General features: G+C 42.6%; 1 protein-coding gene across 1 annotated transcript in view; it reads left to right on the forward strand.

Annotated features, from left to right (window-relative positions):
• Positions 1–18,596, forward strand: part of HSPA12A (heat shock protein family A (Hsp70) member 12A) — a 60,830-nt gene that overhangs the window by 18,866 nt on the left and 23,368 nt on the right. Inside the window, exons 4-6 of the mRNA XM_054071936.1 lie at positions 5,920–6,106; positions 6,992–7,096; positions 10,693–10,809. Coding sequence (XP_053927911.1) covers positions 5,920–6,106; positions 6,992–7,096; positions 10,693–10,809 — 409 coding nt within the window. The remainder of the gene's footprint in view (positions 1–5,919; positions 6,107–6,991; positions 7,097–10,692; positions 10,810–18,596) is intronic.

Here is an 18,596-nt window from a genome sequence, read left to right on the forward strand (position 1 = left end):
TAAATGACATTTTGCTTCTTATGGTTCAGAACACAATATTTTGTTCCTTATGCAATAATGGTAGCATGATTCTGTTTTCAGACCTCTGTAGATATAATATGAGATCCTGAAGTAAAAAGAAATGAATCCGCAAAGGTGATCTGAGAGCTGGAGCACCTCCCCTATGAGGACAGGCTGAGAGAATTGGCGTTGTTCAGCCTGGAGAAGGCTGAGGGGAGACCTCGTAGCAGCCTTCCAGTACAGAAAAGGGCTACAGGGAAGCTGTGGAGGGACTTTTTACAAGGGCATGGAATCATAGGACTGGGGGGAGTGGCTTTAAATTGGAAGAAGGGAGACTTCGATTAGATACAAGGAAGAAATCCTTCATGATGAGGGTGGGGAGACCCTGGCCCAGGTTGCCCAGAGAAGGTGTGGCTGCCCCATCCCTGGAGGGGTTCCAGGCCAGGTTGGATGGTGCTTGGAGCCCCTGAGCCAGCGGGAGGTGTCCCTGCCCATGGCAGGGGGTTGGAACTGGATGGACTTTAAGGTCCTTTCCAACCCAGACCATTCTATGATTGTATGATTTATTTCCAGCAAGAAGGCAGGAACGTATTTTTTTGGGGGAAGTGTGTTCAGATTTCCCACAGGTATTTAAAACAACGGAAAATATTTTGATACCAAGAATGATTTTTTTATTCCTACCTAAATAAATATTTCTGTCAGGGAAGGATTTTGGGGAAGATGTGGCTGAAACTGAATTATGAAATAATATACATGGTATTTATATATAGATTTATGTATAAATGCACATGCAATGTACAGTTAAATGAATGCTATATGTATTAAAATAAGGTTTAGGTCATTCAGAAGGTATCATGAAGCTCAAACTCTGTATATAATGAGGCCTTACATGTAGGATAATTTACTAATATTTCAGCAGAGTAAATGTAACTTCCCGCCTGCGCTCGAGGATGTTTACTTTAAAATAAAACATACCAATGATGCATGGTACTCTCTGCTTCTTAACATTTTTTCCACCTTCCCTCCATAATGTTGATCCTTTCCAGACATTTCGGTTTCTGACTGCCTTCTAACAAAGCTGCTTTTCTGTGAATATCTCAATGGAGGTTAAGATGGATTTATTTAGAAGGTCCTCCTTCAGTAAAGAGTGAACACACAGGGCTTTAGTACCCAGGCTGAGCATAGTGTCAGCAAAGTGGTGATTTTAGTGTAGTCAGTAGACAAAGTCGTGTTTTTGACTGTGTTCTTGTTTGCGGTGTTGCCCAATACTTAAAATGAATTAATAGGTATTGACCTAACAAAGTTCTTTAAGCGCATACCTAGCTTTTAGTGTATGAGTAGCCTCATCCACTTGAGGAGGTTGAAGCATGTTTTTGGAGTTGGGCATGTGTTTCTAGATGATCAGTGAATGACTTCATGTTGATTGCATGATACGAGTTACTCTTTTATCAGTTTTTGGTAGTACTTCACACTCTTCCTAGTTCCCCATGGCTTCTGTAAGGACAGTTGTGGTTACTTTCAGACTCTTGTTGCAGAGTAGAAGTACACGTTACGATGAGTGATCCTTTCTGCGTACCTCGAAACTCTGAGGAAATGCATAGAACAGCCTTACTGTGGGTTCAGCGAGCACTGCGGTGGGCACTGCTAGAGCCGTAAAAACACAGTCTGGTGCTGTAGGATGAGTTTGGAACACCCCCTTTGAAGGGAATGCATGAGGTCTTGATTAATGTGCACTTACTGAATATAAGCGTTTCACCAATGGGGAAAGAATAAATGGAAAAACGCACGTGATTATGGAATGAATTGCAGCTCTTCTTCAGAGGGAGCGAGAATGTGGTTTTCTTTCAGTGTAACTACTTCTACCTTCAGATTTCTCCTTTTCCTTCTCTTCCCTGTGTGACTGTAATTCTTGGCAGACACTTGCTTGCCTTTTTTCTGCATGCACACTCCTCGCAAAGTTCGGCTACGTTTTGATGACCCCACTGCTCTGTTTCCTTGACTGTTATGCTGCAGCTCTGGATCAAATTCTCATCACTCTGCATGGGTTGCTCTTTGCCAGATTCCTGTGTAAGGAAGGGCATTTCTTTAACCTTAGTATAACCTTGTGATCCTTTCTATGCTAACTTTACTCTTGTCTCTATTTTCACTTCTCTATAGTCAGGTCCTCTGTGGCTATAAATGGGTCTATGCTGCTCTGTTGAGCTACTCCACTTTCTGCCAGCATAGAGGCTGGTCTCATATGTCTCAATTTAGGCAGAAATTTACCTTGCATCCTGCTTGAATAGATTTTTTGGCTCTGACCCTGTGTTGAGAAAATATTCCCCCTTGTGCTTGTGGAGTATGGAGCTGGCTTCTATTAGGCTATGCTCTCAATAAGCATTTCTTTTTTTTGTTTTTCTCCTAAGAGCATTTTTACCATCATTTATAATGTTGGGACCATGAAATAAAACTGCAAAAAGCAGCGTTGAATTCCTAGCCCCGCTGACTGCAAGCCTCCACTAACTGGGGAGAGGCTCCGGCTCCACCTGAGAAGAGGGTTGCAGTCAGGAGTTACCATGCACGTGGCTTTGCAACGACTCCTGTCTCTAGAAAGTTCATAGAATGGTTTGGGTTGGAAGGGACCTTAAAGCCCATCCAATTCCAACTCCCTTGCCATGACCAGGGACACCTCCCACTGGGTCAGGTTGCTCAAAGCCCCATCCAACCTGGATTTGAACACGTCCAGGGATGGGGCAGCCACAATTTCCTTGGGCAACCTGGGCCAGGGCCTCACTATTCTCACAGTAAAAAATTTCTGCCTAATATCTAGTCTAAATATCTCCTCTTTCAGCTTAAAACTGTTCCTTCTTGCCTTAACCTTGCTCTCCCTGATCAAGAGACCCTCCCCAGCTTTCCTGTAGCCCCTTTAAGTACTGGAAGCTTCTCTAAGGTCTCCCTGGAGCCTTCTCTTCACCAGGCTGAACAACCCCGACTTCCTCTCCCTGTCCTCATATGGAGGGTGCTCCAGCTCTCAAATCATCTCCTCTGGTCTCCTCTGGACTTATTCTAACAGACCCATGTCCTTTCTGTGCTGAGGACTCCAGGTGAGGTCTCACGAGAGTAAAGTAGGTTGGCTTTCTGGGCTACAAGTGCATGTTGCCGGCTCATGTTGATCTTATCATCTCCCATCACCCCAAGTCCTTCTCTTCAGGGTCGCTCTCGATCCATTTTCCGTCTGGCCTGTAATTGTGCTTGGGATTGCCCAGATGCATGGCCTTGCACTTGGCCTTGTTGAACTTCGTATTGTTGGAGCTCTGATGGCAAATGGTAAAGTTGGACTTCCCCTTCTGTTTCCATATTGCTCTTTCTATGGCTGAACTGTAATACAGGCTGAGAACTTTAGAACTTGCTGAGCAATTACCTCATCTACTTTCCATCAGAAACCCATCAGGAGGTGAATACCCAATTCTCTAGATGGCTTTGAAAATTTCAGCCCATACCACTGAGCATCAATTTGTCTTCATTTAAACTGCACCTTAAGTGGATTTGTTCTGGAAAGCGAAAATGTGCCTAAACCATAAAGAAAAATAAAACAGCATTGTTATTAGCCACATCTTATTTATGGAGTTTCCCACTGGTGACTCACAATGAATCATCAGTGATTCCAAGTGAAGATGATGCCAGTCTGTCTCCTCTCTGCTTTCAGCGAGTGTGTGGGATTTGACATTCTGGGGAAGCAGGCAGTGCTTTCTGTCCATGGGCTGTGGATCCCAGCTTCTCCACATTGGAACCATATGTCTGCTGTAACGCCTACTCCAAGATTTTGGAGTTGACCAATTACACTCCTAGCAGCAGGTTGGAAGAGATGACCTAAGGCAGAGCCCTTGCCAGCTATCACAGTTTAGGGGCTGAGCAGCAGGACTAGGGACATTTAGGCAAGTTTTTTTCCAAGTGAATGAAAGCAGACATCATTCCACTTCTCATCATAACCATTTCTGCTTTCAGGACAGTCAGATTGCCTTCTGTACTGAAGTAGAATCATGGAATGGTTTGGGTTGGAAGGGACCTCAAAGCCCATCCATTTCCACCCCCTGCCATGGGCAGGGACACCTCCCACTGGCTCAGGGGCTCCAAGCCCCATCCAACCTGGCCTGGAACCCCTCCAGGGATGAGGCAGCCACCACTGCTCTGGGCACCCTGGGCCAGGGCCTCCCCACCCTCACAGCAAAACATTTCTTCCTAATGTCTCATCTAAATCTCCCCTCTTTCAGCTTAAAAAAGTAAATTCATAGTCAGGGGCTGATTCCCTGCGTTGCTGCTGCTGCTGCAAAAAGGCACATACTTTGCTCTGATTTAGTTGAATGGTCTGAAGGGTTCCCAGCATTTTAGAAGATCCTGTTCCTTGTTACTTTGCCAAGAGTTTAACCCCTTAAATTGAAATTCTCTGTGTGAGTTCTCTGCCTTGCTCTGGAGGTCAATTAATTTTCAATTGGTTCAGTTCTTTCAAAGAGAGAAATGGAAAAGAAGATTTTTTTTTTTTCCTACATAGTCTTCTTATCTCACATGAACAAGGCAATCTTTTTGTGCTTCAGAACAAGGAATTTGGCAGTAGTATATTATGGAAGTGTGTTTTGCTATCTTTAGAAAAAAACAATCAACATGTGGTTTAATAATGAATGCAGTTGCCAGTGTAATCTTAACTTGGCTCCTGCTCGAGCTGCGTTATGATTATGGCTGGAAGCACAAAGCAGATTTTCCACTGATGCTTTTTTAAGAAGATGCTGTCTGCTAAGTGTTTGTTTCCCATGCTGAAAGTACTTCTCTGTGCAGTGAGTGGGAACGGTAACGCGAGTTTCTTGTTCTTCCGTTCTGCTTGGTTTTTGTGGTGGAGAAGTGAGGAGAAGACAAGAATGTTCACAGTTATCTGCGTGGTACAACTTTCTCCCGTCTGACTTTGTTGGCCCCCGATGTTCTCCCAGTTCCTGCTGCATTTAATAGTTGTTCCCATATTCAATGTTCTTGCTTAGTTCCTTATCCATTCTGTGAAAGAAGCCTTTGCGTTTACCTTAATACCTTTTTGCTTCTTGGGTCTCCATGAAGATACCTTCACAATCTTGATAAGATGGGATAGCTTTACTCACTCTTTTAATGGATGGTGGTGAGGGAAATGTTTCGGTGCCTATAAAATACTTGGGGGAATCTGCTTTATCTTTGACAGACTAAAATTTATACTGAATTTTTGGCATTTAAAAGACAAAATCTGTCAACTTGAGGTGAGCAGAGTGCAAGGCAAAGACCTCAACCTCTACACACGTCTGCAGTGTTTCACGTGTCCGGGAAATCAGGCAGGTGAAGAGATGCTGGTTGAACTGTCTCCTCTTGCTTCAGAGAGCTGTTTGTGACAGAAACAGGGATGTAATTGATTTCACCACCGTGGTGTTCAGTTGGCTTTAAACAGGTCTTTCATTCAAAATGGGGAAAAATATCCTGTACAAGTAAGTGTGTGTGAAGTCTGATTGACAGTTGGGTAGAGCATTTTGGGGATTTGGGATTTTATTTGTAGTGTTCTTGGCTCATTACTTGATTTTTTTTTTCCTTATGGTATTTATTACATGTATATATTTAGTTTGAAAAATGTCAGTGTAATACTGCGTCCATGTTCATTTTGTGTGGCTTACTGTAAAGAACCAAAGACAGAGTATGATTATGTCCTTAAAAATTATACAACTATCTGTAAAATCTATTGAATTGTTTGGAATTGTTTCTGGGATGTGAATGGAAACGCTTGGTTTTAGTGTCATAAGGATTGCGGTTAGTATCTTTGGAGGGGAAAGCAGTGTGTGCAATTTGCTCCCAAATTGGTTTTCTCATGATATACTATTTTTTCTACTGCTCTAAATGTTTGTGTTGCTTACTGAGGCTGTTTCATTTGTTGTGTAGACGATGGGAAGGTGGAGACCCCGGTGTATCCAATCAGAAGACACCGACCACCATCCTCCTAACACCAGAGAGAAAGTTTCATAGCTTTGGGTATGCAGCAAGAGATTTCTACCATGACTTGGATCCCACCGAATCGAAGCACTGGTTGTATTTTGAAAAGTTTAAGATGAAGCTACACACCACTGGTGTAAGTAATAACCGGCTTTCTTGGATAATTGTGCCTTTGCTACTCAAATCATTTTCCTGTGACAGTACTAGATTTTACCTAAAGATTGTGAACAAGACGTGAAACGCCTCTCTTTCTGAGAGTAAATAAACTAAATTAAACTTTTCAGTTAATTTATGATTCATTTTGCCTCTGACTGCCTTTAGCAAGTGTATTTTGCCAGCCTTCTTTTTGGATCTTAGAAATTCAATATCTACTCTGCTTCGATCTTCATGTCCACATTTTCCTGGGTGAAATTCATAGCTGTCTTGGTCGGTTTGTTCTGTAAATTCACTCAGAAAGAAGTTGGAGGATATAAGGGCCATACTAAGACCTAGCGCAGAGGAGCAGATGTCCCCAGAGTTCATATTCAAAATGCAAATCGTGCTGTTAATTTGACACTAGTCCCACTGATCATATTTTTGTCTTTAAACTAAGCCATTCTAGAGTTTTGAGACTTGGCCGATACTTTCTATACTGCGGTGTTTTCTGGTTTCATGTGTTCGTGCGAAGCCAAAAGTCTATGCTTTTAACTCTTAACTTGAATGAAGTCTCTCACATATGCAGCTTTGTTGCAATTAATTACATATAAATACCTTGATGGTAGTTATTTAATAGTTAGTCCATATCCCTCTCTCTGCCTGCAGCTTTTTGTACACAATAGGTCTTTAAAAACAAAGGCTAAAATAAGCAGCAAGTGTCACGCTCCAGGAAATTCAGGGGATGAGTTAGATCCTCTTCAGAACAATTCCATCACTTGTTCCTAGCCAGGTGGATAAAGAAGAATTCCCTTTCCTCAAGCAGTGGGAATTAATTTCATGTTTACCTTTTCCTTTTAATAACTTCCCTTTATTTTCTTTCATGTAGAACCTCACCATGGAGACAGACCTGACAGCTGCAAATGGCAAAAAAGTCAAAGCACTTGAGATATTTGCTTACGCTCTGCAGTTTTTTAAGGAGCAGGCGTTAAAGGTAGGGTAATGCTTCCTTATCTAGGTTTGCTGTATTTATAACCGGCGTAAATGTGAGCTTAATACTTCTAACCTTGCCAGGCTTTGCTTTGACCTCAGTAGCATTTGATGTAAACAAAGCAAGGCAGCTGTGGAATCTCTCGGCGGGCTGTGGGCTCTGGAGGGCTCACAATAGCCTCAAGTGATTTCCCCTTGCACAGGGTAAGCTTGGTTCAATAATAGTGAGCGTATCACTGTGATGCAGAGTTCTGAGTATTTTCTAACCAGCTTAAATAGTTCTTACTGCTTTTCTTTTAATGGAAAAATGTTGATTTGAAAAGAAAATCTAGAAGCGCAGGAGCTGAAGCTTAGAAACTCAATTTGAGACTGGGTGCTGTCCTCTTCTCCTGTGCTTCTGCTCTGGGGATGATGGGTTGTTCTGTGTTCATAACTGTGTTGTAACTGTTCCCAGTTACAAGTGGGGTTCCTCAGGGCTCGGTACTGGTCCAGTTCTGTTCAATGTCTTTATCAATGACCTGGATGAAGGCATTGAGTTCACTCTTAGCAAGTTTGCAGATAACACTAAGCTGGGTGGAAGCGTGGATCTGCTGGAGGGTAGGGAGGCTCTGCAAAGGGATCTGAACAGGCTGGACTGCTGGGCTGAGACCAATGGCAGGAGGTTCAACAAGGCCAAATGCCGGGTCCTGCACTTGGGGCACAACAACCCTGTGCAGTGCTACAGACTGGGAGAAGTCTGGCTAGAAAGGTGCCTGGAGGAGAAGGACCTGGAGGAGTTGGTTGACAGCGGCTGAACATGAGCCAGCAGTGTGCCCAGGTGGCCAAGAAGGCCAATAGCATCTTGGCTTGGATCAGAAACGGTGTGACCAGCAGGTCCAGGGAGGGGATTCTCCCTCTGTACTCGGCACTGGTGAGACCGCACCTTGAGTACTGTGTTCAGTTCTGGGCCCCTCACCACAGGAAGGATGTTGAGGCTCTGGAGCGTGTCCAGAGAAGAGCAACGAAGCTGGTGAGGAGCGGCTGAGAGAGCTGGGGTTGTTTATCCTGGAGAAGAGGAGGCTGAGGGGAGACCTTATTGCTCTCTACAACTCCCTGAAAGGAGGTTGTGGAGAGGAGGGAGCTGGGCTCTTCTCCCAAGTGACAGGGGACAGGACAAGGGGGAATGGCCTCAAGCTCCACCAGGGGGGTGTCAGGATGGATATCAGAAAAAAATTCTTCCTGGAAAGAGTCATCGGGCACTGGCAGAGGCTGCCCAGGGAGGGGGTCGAGTCGCCTTCCCTGGAGGTGTTTAAGGAACGGGTGGATGAAGTGCTTAGGGACATGGTTTAGGGAGTGTTAGGGATGATTGGACTTGATGATCCAGTGGGTCCTTTCCAACCTGGTGATTCTATGATTCATGCAAGGTTCCCTCGCAGGTTAAAGAGTTGGCACTGTGGAACGCAATAGGGTGGGCACTTAGTGATGTCTCCTGCCCCAGCCTGGCTTTGTCTTTGCTGGTTAAGCAAAGGGAAGTTGAATGATCTGGATTTATTTTGTAATAGAAGGATTATTAAAAGCTCATTTATAATTTGGTGACTCGCATCTCACTGTAAAGCCTGTACAAAGATGTCCTGCTGAGGTGGACAAGCTGGCTCACCTGGGGAAGAACTGTAATTACACCAAAGCAACAATCTGTGCAGGACACTGAGTTGCACTGAGACACTCAGCATGTTACCCTGTGTAGAATTCTACACCAGCCCAGATATCTACCCTCCCTTACCCTAACCAGCTCTAGACAACACAGCTTTATTCTCTTTTACACAGTTAAACTGTAGTCTGTGTGCCAAATTGCTGCAATTAGGCGACGATATCGTGCCTCTGTGCTGACCATTTGCAGGCGTGAATTTCATGTTGTGCCTCGTGATGTTGTTTGGTTGCCCTGATCCTGAATGTGTGTTTATGCAGAAAATCTAGAGAGAACCAAAAAGCAATACAGATGTCTGTTAGGGGTTTAATTTGTAAATTCATAGTGTGTTCTGATGGATTGGCTCCATTCACGTTGCCTTTTTTTCCCCTATTCTGTCTGGTGTTGGTAGGGAAAATGCATTTTCTTTTCTATTTCCCTTCTGAAATGTTGCAATACTCAATTTTTTGTAATATTCTTGGATCACAAGGTTATTTTTCCTCTTCTCCTTTGAAATATCCTCAGCAAACAGGTTTTGAGATCTAAAATCTCATGTATAGAGTCAGCTGTGAGTTGAATATGCATTGGTTTCAAATGCACCACTATAAAGCCAACGTAAGCGTACTGGTTGCTGAGTGGAATTGGAATATTCATCTGAGCAAGCATTGTTTAAAATAGTCTTGCTGTTAAATACTAACCTACTTTTTGGAAAGGGTTTTAACGTATTCTCTGTAAGATCTCAGTCTGTTCTTTAGGGCTACAGAGAAACAATCCTACCATTACAACTCAAATTCCATATCTTGTCCAAGACTTATTAAACTAGATTTTGGGGTTGATTAGGGAGTCACAGCCTTGAACCTGTGCGTAGGCTGAGGAAATTCTTAGTGAATATGAATGCTGTTGGGTTCAACTCCATAGATTCGCTGTACTGCCTGTTCAGTACTACATCCTTTCTGACATTGATAAATAAATGCCTGTGATTTGTGAGTGCATGCTGAAACTAATCAGACAAGCAATGTAAATGAGCTGTTACTTTGGACTCTAATCTGTCCTTTCCTCGTGCCCTGTGCCGTATAAAGGTGCTACTTTTCTAGCATGGAGCTTTGAGCTGCAGTGGAGCTGAACAAACACAACACCTGGGCATAGCCATGCAGAAACATTTCTTTTTTTTTTACATTCTAAAGGCCCATTGTTCACCTTTCTGAACCTTTCCCTGTTTGGATGGAAGTTTTGGTAGGACATATGGTAATGACATTTTACTTGGAACCTTTCCCAAAACATGTCAGTATGCCACCTAATTTGCAAATGCAATACAGACTTTCCTCTTTTTTAAGGGAAAAAGAAGGACAATAAAAGAACTAAACTAGTCTTGAATGTTTGCTTCGAGCAAAATTTTCAAGCATAAATCAGTCAATTTTTTTTTAAAGGGTTTAATTGTAACTCCCTCGTGTTAATCAAGTTGTAAAAATTTGATTTAAAGGTAAGTAGTGTATAAAGAAGCCATTGATAAATCCAGGTTGTGAAACATAATGTTGATCAGTGATAACCTCCAATATGTTTCTGTGTATTAATCAAGATGCAAGTGTGAATTCTTCGAACTAACCATAAATCCCATGCTGTGACTGAAGACATACATGAATGTTCTGTAATATTCAGCAGCGCTTGAGCTGCTTTTGGAAAAACTAACTTTTCTATTTCATGGTAAGCAGTAAACTATCTGTAGGACTCCTTGAGAAGGCATCAACCCTAATCCCAGCTTTTGGCTTAGTAAAACATTCTTGACAGGTTGGCAATAATTCTGATTTGTAGCATAGATATAACAGGAGAAAAAAATGAAAAGAGAAAGTTAGTGTTACTGGAGCCAGCAGTAAATAGTGTTTTCTTATAAAGTTGACTCTCATCATTTTGAATTCACCTCTATTTCCCCCTTTATTTAGGAGCTCAGTGACCAAGGAGGCTCAGACTTTGAAAACACTGAAGTAAGATGGGTCATTACAGTGCCTGCTATTTGGAAGCAGCCTGCAAAGCAGTTTATGAGACAAGCTGCCTACAAGGTAAGATTGCGGGCTGAATGTGGAAATGCCCCTGTCAAGCCCTAGATTTTACAATAAACTGTATTTGGGACAATTAGCTGTAGTGTAAACTGTATAAAAATGATCTAGAAAAGAGTCAGACTAGAAACACTGAAAGACAAGCGAAGCTTACTGAGGAGTTCCAAGTCATATTTATTCACCTCTTAAATGCCTTTTTCTTTCTATTTGCTTTTATGTATTGCTGTCCCTCACTGCAGACTCTGATGTTTTAGCTTGTACGCTGTATTCCTGCTGAATTCAGCGCACGTGGAACAGATGCTATTTTGAGACCCAAGGGAAAGCTGATTTTAAAATACTGGGCACAGTTTTGTTTTGTTATTTTCTTTAGGTCATCACAGATTTTTAAAGTAAAACTAAAAAGGGAACAGGATGGAAAGCAAAGAGCCTCCTTAGTGAGACTTCTTGTGCAGTTCCCATTTTCCCACAGTAGGAATGAAAGGACTGTAGACCAGATAGTCGGGATATAAAATGAAATTCAAATGTTATTTTCAGCCGGAAGAGGTTTATCTGCATTTAACCCTTTCCCCCCAGTTCTCCCAATGTGATCACTCTCCATACGCATGTCCTTTATTTCAAATTCAGTTTGTGTCTTTGGTACACAAGACGTACACGTTCTTCTTTATATCAGGATGTTCGTTTTTTTGTTTGGTTTCATTTACTTTTGGTCAGAGCCTTGCGTAACCCATTGGCAGCAGCTACACGATGTGCAGTTTGTAAACTAGATAGTAGTTCATCAGTAATTTGCAAAGTGCTCCTGGGAAGCACCCAGATTTTTCTAACTCTGTTTCTATCTCTAATGTTGAGCAACGTTTTTCTTAACAGTCGTTATTGTGGGATTGCTAATGCTAGTGCCAGAAGCAAAACACTCTTAAAGTTCTGAAGGAAGGACACGGTTGTAGGTAAATCTGAAACGCTAGAGACCCATTCGTTATCTTTGTATATCGTTGTCTGCCTGCTGTCTGTGTGCATGTGTGCTCGTGAACCGGGAGCCGGGTAAGGAGCAGGGCAGGGTAAGGTAGATATCTCGGCCTTTCTTATTTGTCGCACAATGGAATGTTGTTAATTAGTGTCCGTGTCTGTGGTTGTGTCTGTGATTGTGTCCTTTTATTGGCAACCTTGATAAACAGCAAGGAGTGACAAAGCTTGAAACGTGGGGTGTGTGGTCAATCGCAGGAAAAAATAAGAGTTTAGGGAAATAATTGATGTTTACCTGACACACACGGTTGATTTTTTTAAAGTAATGAGGATGAAGGAAGAAGTGCAGAAAACAGAGAGTTCTGCGTTGCCATTCAGTTTTTCAGATTCCTCTTGCTGGATCCAACGTGTTCCTCAAACCAGCATGTACAGAGGGATCGGGAGTTGCAGCCGTTGCTGCTAGGTATTGAAACATCCAAGCATCATGAAAATGAGAGCTTGTTGTAAGAGTAATCAGGGAATCAGGTGGAGAAAAGTGTGAAAACGCAGTGGTAGAAACTGTGTTACTGGAAACACATGGAGGTCCAACCACTGGTCTAAGCTGAGAGTTAACTAGTAGTAGATGTTAATGAGCTGTGGAAATCTGCTTGAGTGATCTGTGGCAAGTTGCGTAGCTCTACGAACAAAAACATTACTGGCTTCGGTCACTGGATCACAATGTAAGCCCAGCCCTTCTGGAATGGTTCGGTGGTTGTCCAGGCAGAGCTAAATATTGCATGGAGTTACTGAAATCAAGTCAAAAGTGTTGTAGATCTGCATCTGCACTCGAAATCCATCCGCTTTAGTACAGCCTGCAACCTTAATGCATCACTGATATCCCCTCTTCTTCTCTGTTTTGCCTGAACATTGCAGAACATTGCTACCCTGGAAATCTTAATGTGTCCAGGGGCTCCCGTACTGCCTCCTTCCAGCTGCTGTGCTGCTTTCTGTTTTGGATGAGTAATCTGGGTGTTCCCTTCAGCTCCCAGTTCTTCCTCTCTCTTTCAAAATCCTGCTAATTCCGTCTGCATGACAGCTTTTCCTGTCTGCGCATACTGCTGAGCTTTCATCAAAGCTGTCACTGATTTTACATCTCGGTTACTGCAACGTCATTTCCTTGGCTTTGGCAACTGTAATCTGTTCTGTATCTCTTCAGAATCCTCCTGCTGAAGGGTTTTGTAGCCTCGCATTTGACAGGGAATCAACCTACATTTGACTCCTTCATCTGTGTTATTTCAGACATAAGCTGCATGTCCTGGATATTAACATCTGTAATGCTAACTCCTTTTTCTCCTCTAAAATGCCATTTTTTTTCATGCCTACAAAAACTTGACCGTGATTGACCTGCTGCTCCTTCTTGCTGTTATCCTGCCTCCCCCACGTGTATTCGTCTGTTGTACTTTTTGTATCCTTAACTCTTTTTATATTTGAGTTGTTATTTCTTTGAAGCAGGTGTTTGTCTTTTCTTATCTCCTGAGAGACTACATCTGGTAGGCTATAGAGAGCTTATGAGGTCCTTACAGCCTCACTTTGCTGAATCAAAATTATTTTCTTCCTGAATAACAGTCCACAGACATTTCTTTCTGTCCCTCACGCTTAATTCCTGTCTATCTAGAGGTAGTTCTAAAGCTGTTTGACACATGGTCACATTTGGAGAGAACTCTGTGGCAAGAGCAGAGTGTCATCTCTGTAGGACCTGCTTTGATTTAAGTTTCCTTTCCCAAAGCATGTCTGCTAGGATTGGTGTGCGTTGCATCTGTGTTCCCTGCATCCTGACTAATGACTCTTAGGATGCACTGGTCAGGTTTCTCATTCCCTCCTTCAAGTGAAATATAAATCATCAATAATAGTGTTAACTTTTCTTCTTTCTGTGCCCTAGTTGTTCCTTTACAAATTCTTTGCTTTGGCATAGTCCTGTCGGAAGTGCTGTATTTACCAGTCTTAGAAGGAATCCCGTTCTCATGAAGAACTCTCATTATGAGTAATAAATTGAAATTGCTGCTAAGTTTTCTTATTTTGGAGACCTTGGTGGAGTGATACCGTTGAACAGCACGTAGGAGGACTCCATCCTGCTCACATGGGTGGGATCTGCCCTCATTCTTGCAAAAGCAGCCAAATGCAGCACTGGGCCCAAGGTTTGGAACCCAACATGAAAAGATGGATTAGGGGTGGAGGCAGGACAATTCCTGCTCAGGAGCATGGCCTGGAGCTTAGAATCTTGTGAGAATGGTGAGTGACCATTCCGGGATCCCACCTCTGTGTCATCTGAGTTTGTACTGACACAAGAAAATTCAGTGTTTTTTTAGTCTTGTGTCACTGGTGACAAAACCCAATACTATATGTGTCCACTAATGGAAAGGTGAAACTCTAAAAGTGTTCAAGGACACGTGTGTGGAAATCCACTGAGTCTAGGTAGGCGGGAATAGTTGGTTCAGTCTTAACAACACTTTGCTGTCTTAATATATTACTCTGAACAACGCTTTTAATCCCTTATCCAAATGAAATTCAGGCACTGTATGTTTATTAAAGAAGCACAAGATCCAATATTCTTGGCAGACTGTTTCTTTTTAGTAAGAGGCATTCTTCCAGTTCTTCTTTCGATACAGATACTTTGGGCACAGTAAGTGTAGGGCAGAATCTGCACGCTGGAATTCCCTGAACGTGCCAAAAAGAATGAGGTTTTAACAAGAGTTTGGAGTGTGACAGGAGTCTGTGAATGAATGCAGAAGCGATGAAGTAAGACAGTAAAATATAGCGTACCTAATGCACTTGGGGCAGAGCAGGGGAAGGGGAAGGGGAGGGCATTTTCATAAACGCACCCAAAATATTGAGTTATTGAGGGTTCTTTTAGTATGAGCTGTTGATTTTGAAATGGCGTTCTAGAGCTCTGTAGTCTATTTATATTCCAATTACAAATAACAAATAAAACTGTTTGCGTGCTAAGCTTATATATACAAACAAACAGAGAGGCAGTCTAGGTTATGGGATTAAGCATGTGAACCTAGATTCCAGAGGCTTTCTTTAAATGGCTGTTACGCTCAGTATTTATTAGTACTTTTGCATTGGTTTTATCGTGGAACGCCCATGACGAGAATTGTTTAACACGTTGTGTTCCAGGGTTACCTGACACTGATCAATACTGCCCTGCTCTGTAGAAACCTGCAGAGAAAAGCAAACGAGTTTGTCGGGAGAGCAATGTGACGGCACATAAAACCCCTCGGCATTGAAAACATGATGCGAATAATGTTTAATTTTAAGAAGTTGCCTAGAGGTACTTAACCAGATCGATGGCTGTGAAGTTGAGGGATGCTCGTCCTGTGTATTTTCCTCGGCACATCAACCACGGGCAACTGGAATTTCTTTGCCCAGGCACAGCGTAACCAAATTCTGCTGTAAACCACATGGAAAGATGATGATGTTCAGGCAGAAGCAGCGCTGGGAAGCTGGTGATTTGTTCAGGGCAGTGGAGGCAGAAGTGCGTTAATGTATCAGCCACCCTGGTTATTTGTAGCTTCTGGGGTTCTTGAATCTGTGCTTTCGTTTTTGTGTTATTAATATCTTTTTAATCATAAGGATTAAAATGCTTATGAACTGATGTATTAGGGAGGATTCTACATCTTGTAGCTATGTTTAATTAGGAAAGGATAACTAATTGAGGAGTGAAGATTACAGAGGAGGAGCACGGCACGGTGGGAAACTTGTACTAATTGGTCTTGGTTTACACCTTTTAATTACCCAGTCAGGTTCGCGTGAGAGCAGAGGCAGTTGACAAAGCCATCTGCTAATCCAGTTCTGTACAGTTCTGATTGTCAGCTTCTGCGGCACAAGTTGCAGTGTTTGGAGGTTTTCTTTCTGTTTTGTTAAGCAAGTAAAATAGAAGGCTTTCCCAGTGTTCTAGGTGGGAGTAGGTAGATGGATCTGTGCCTGTCTTATAAAGCTGTGGAACATGTTTCTCTTGACCCTGGAAATTGTCTGAAAGGGCACTGGAACCAACAGAAACAGCCAAAAATTAGAATCTTCCCTCTGCTTGGACGAAAGGCTGTTCTAGATGGGGTTTTTCCAGCCAAAAGAATAAAATAACAGCCTGAAAGGCTTTAAACTGCAGTCAGGAGGAGTCGAGGGAGTGACAGAACTCCACAAATCAGTGTAGACAAGCTCTAAAACTAGTGGGTAGGATTTTTTGTATTAAGTTCATAGAAAGGACAATGAAAGAGGATAGTAAGTGGATCTGAAAGACATCTTAGATGCCAGTATTCAGTTATGAGGACAGAGAAAAGAAATACAAGCTGAAAGTAGAACTATAGTGAAAAATATTAAAACAAAATCAGAAAGCGCAAGGTACAAAATAAGATGCAACTAAAAGAAAAGAGCAAACATACAGTTTTCTTGGCGAAACTGCTCTCAATCAGGACCACTTATATCTCTTCAATAAATAAAATCATCCTGAGCTGTAAGGAGCAACAGTGAGGCTATTTTGAAACAAAGGGAAGGGGAGAGCCTGAGACGAGAGAGGATGCTTAAATAGAAAGAGAGTTAGTGCTTTGCTGTTTTGGTAACTGGTGCCCAGGGTACAAAAAGCATTTCTAGAATCATATAACATGAAAAATTGAAAAGCTTATGACAATTTAATGGCTTCATTTTTCTAATGCATGCCGGTCATAAAACTTGCAACTAATGTTCTCCTGCACCTTGGGGGATATAATCTAATGCAGCAAAAAATTCTGAGTAATGCCCCTTGGAGCTAAGCTTTTACTTTACTGCCCAAATGTGACCTGTGGCCACAGTCACTTGGGAGTGAGCTGCAACATCAGCCTCTTGGAAATATGGACCTGGTGCCACTGTGGTCCCATTTACCGCCAACCCATCAACAGACATAACGTCTCTCCTTTAACATGTTATTGTTCAACAATATATGAGTCAGCCTTAGTAATGCTAATTTGGATTTATTTGTGCTCCCGATACCTGTGAAAATTTTAGAGGAATGATAGTGCAGGGCCACAACAGAACAAAGAACTTGGAGATTTTGTGTAGCCAGTTGTGCAAAGAAAAAGTTGATGATTTTAGAGCCTTGTGGGTTGTGCCTTAGCTCGTAAGGGATCCAAGATGCTTCCACTTAGAAAAAACTATGACTGCATAGCTGGGATTACTTCGAAGACCAAAATGGGATAAACTAGAAGTGACGTCCTAAGTAAGGTCTTCTGCAGTTATTATTTGTCTTTTCTATCTCACAAATGCAAGAAATCCTTTTCTCTCTCACGGTGACCCAGAAAGCTTGTGCCTTGCCTGTGTGTGGCAAGAAATTCTCTTTCTTTCTTATCAGCAGCTCACAAAAGATTTTTGAGGAATGCACACAGTTAAACTGCAGAACCTTCTCCGTGCATTGTAAACAAAAGTGATTTTAATGCTGCTCCAAGATCAGTAGCCAATGGTTGTAATTCACATATTTCCTTCCTTATGTTCCACTTCCCTTCCTCAACACCTGCTCATCTGCACATGTAGTCACATCCAAACCCCTCTGGTCAGACATCTGCTCTTGGATTCATCCATTTCACTGTTACAACCTATGAGCAGTGTTTCTCTGCCAGCTGGAGAGCTCTTCTCTAGAAAAGTGAAGTGTAATTGGAAGGGGACATTTTTGGATTTAAGATAGCAACAGGAATAATCCTCCCATCATGCATAAAGAGAAAGTAGCACTCCCTTATCTGTGTTTCCATCTGGAAAGCAGCCACTTCTAGAAATTCTGTTCCAGTGGCATCTTCTGAAGGCGGTGGAGAACAGACACCCCGGCTGGTGGGTACATAAGCCCCTATTTTCTGTCTTAGTAAGGACAGCAGAATCTTTCTACGCTGGGAGGATTCAAGGCAGACTGCCATACAGTGCAAAATGGCAACTGAATTTTCACACCTCTCCTCCCAGTATTTGGCAAAAGACAACGGGACTACTTTGTTTGAACGGGAAATTTTTTATGGATGCATCTCCTGGTGATGCAGGTTCCAGAAGAGGGGAGAAGAGGGAAAGCAGTAGGCTTATGACAGGGGTGTACGTTCTGGGACTGCATCAGAAAGCGCTCAGAGAGCAGCGTGTTTGGGAGTTTGGGTGCTGTCTTTTGCTGCGGGGAGATGTGGCAGCTCTTGCCCATCTGTGCAGCCCGTTGAAAACGGATATGATCTCTCAGTGAGCCAACACCGCTCCTGTGGCTGGTGCAGATCGGAGCCAAAGCTCATGAATTGTAGAGTTGTAGAATGGTTTGTGTTGGAAGGGGCCTTCAAGGTCATCCCATTCCAGCCCCCCATCATGGGCAGGGGCACCTTCCAGTGGATCAGGGTGCTCAGAGCTCCATTCAGCCTGGCCTGGAATGGATTCATTCCGTTAGGCATTTTAGGTTTGTGTGGTATCCTATGTCTGGTAAATTTTATTGATTTGTAAATTTAAAAAGCAAAATTAAAATACAAAGTCCAGAAGACCTGATGAGTGTTTATGATGAGTTTTAATAATAGAATCAAACAGTGCTTACTGTCCTAAAGAATTCCAAGTGCAGGTTGAAAATACAAAAAGTAGATTATAAAATATAAAGTATAGAAATGCACTGGTAAAACAATCTTTTAGCTGGGTAACAGCAGCTCCAGAGATTATACATGAAGGCAGTCTGACCATGCTTAGCAGAGGCATTTATCTCGATAAGGCAGCCTAAGCATCTCAAACAATTTGTTTCGTCTCATCAGTGACTACGCAAATGCAGCAGTTCTGGCTGTAGCCGACGCGACTCCACAAAACTCATTAATCAGAGTGTGCTG

The sequence above is a fragment of the Cuculus canorus genome, chromosome 7, assembly GCF_017976375.1.
Source record: "Cuculus canorus isolate bCucCan1 chromosome 7, bCucCan1.pri, whole genome shotgun sequence".
Lineage (NCBI taxonomy): Eukaryota > Metazoa > Chordata > Aves > Cuculiformes > Cuculidae > Cuculus > Cuculus canorus.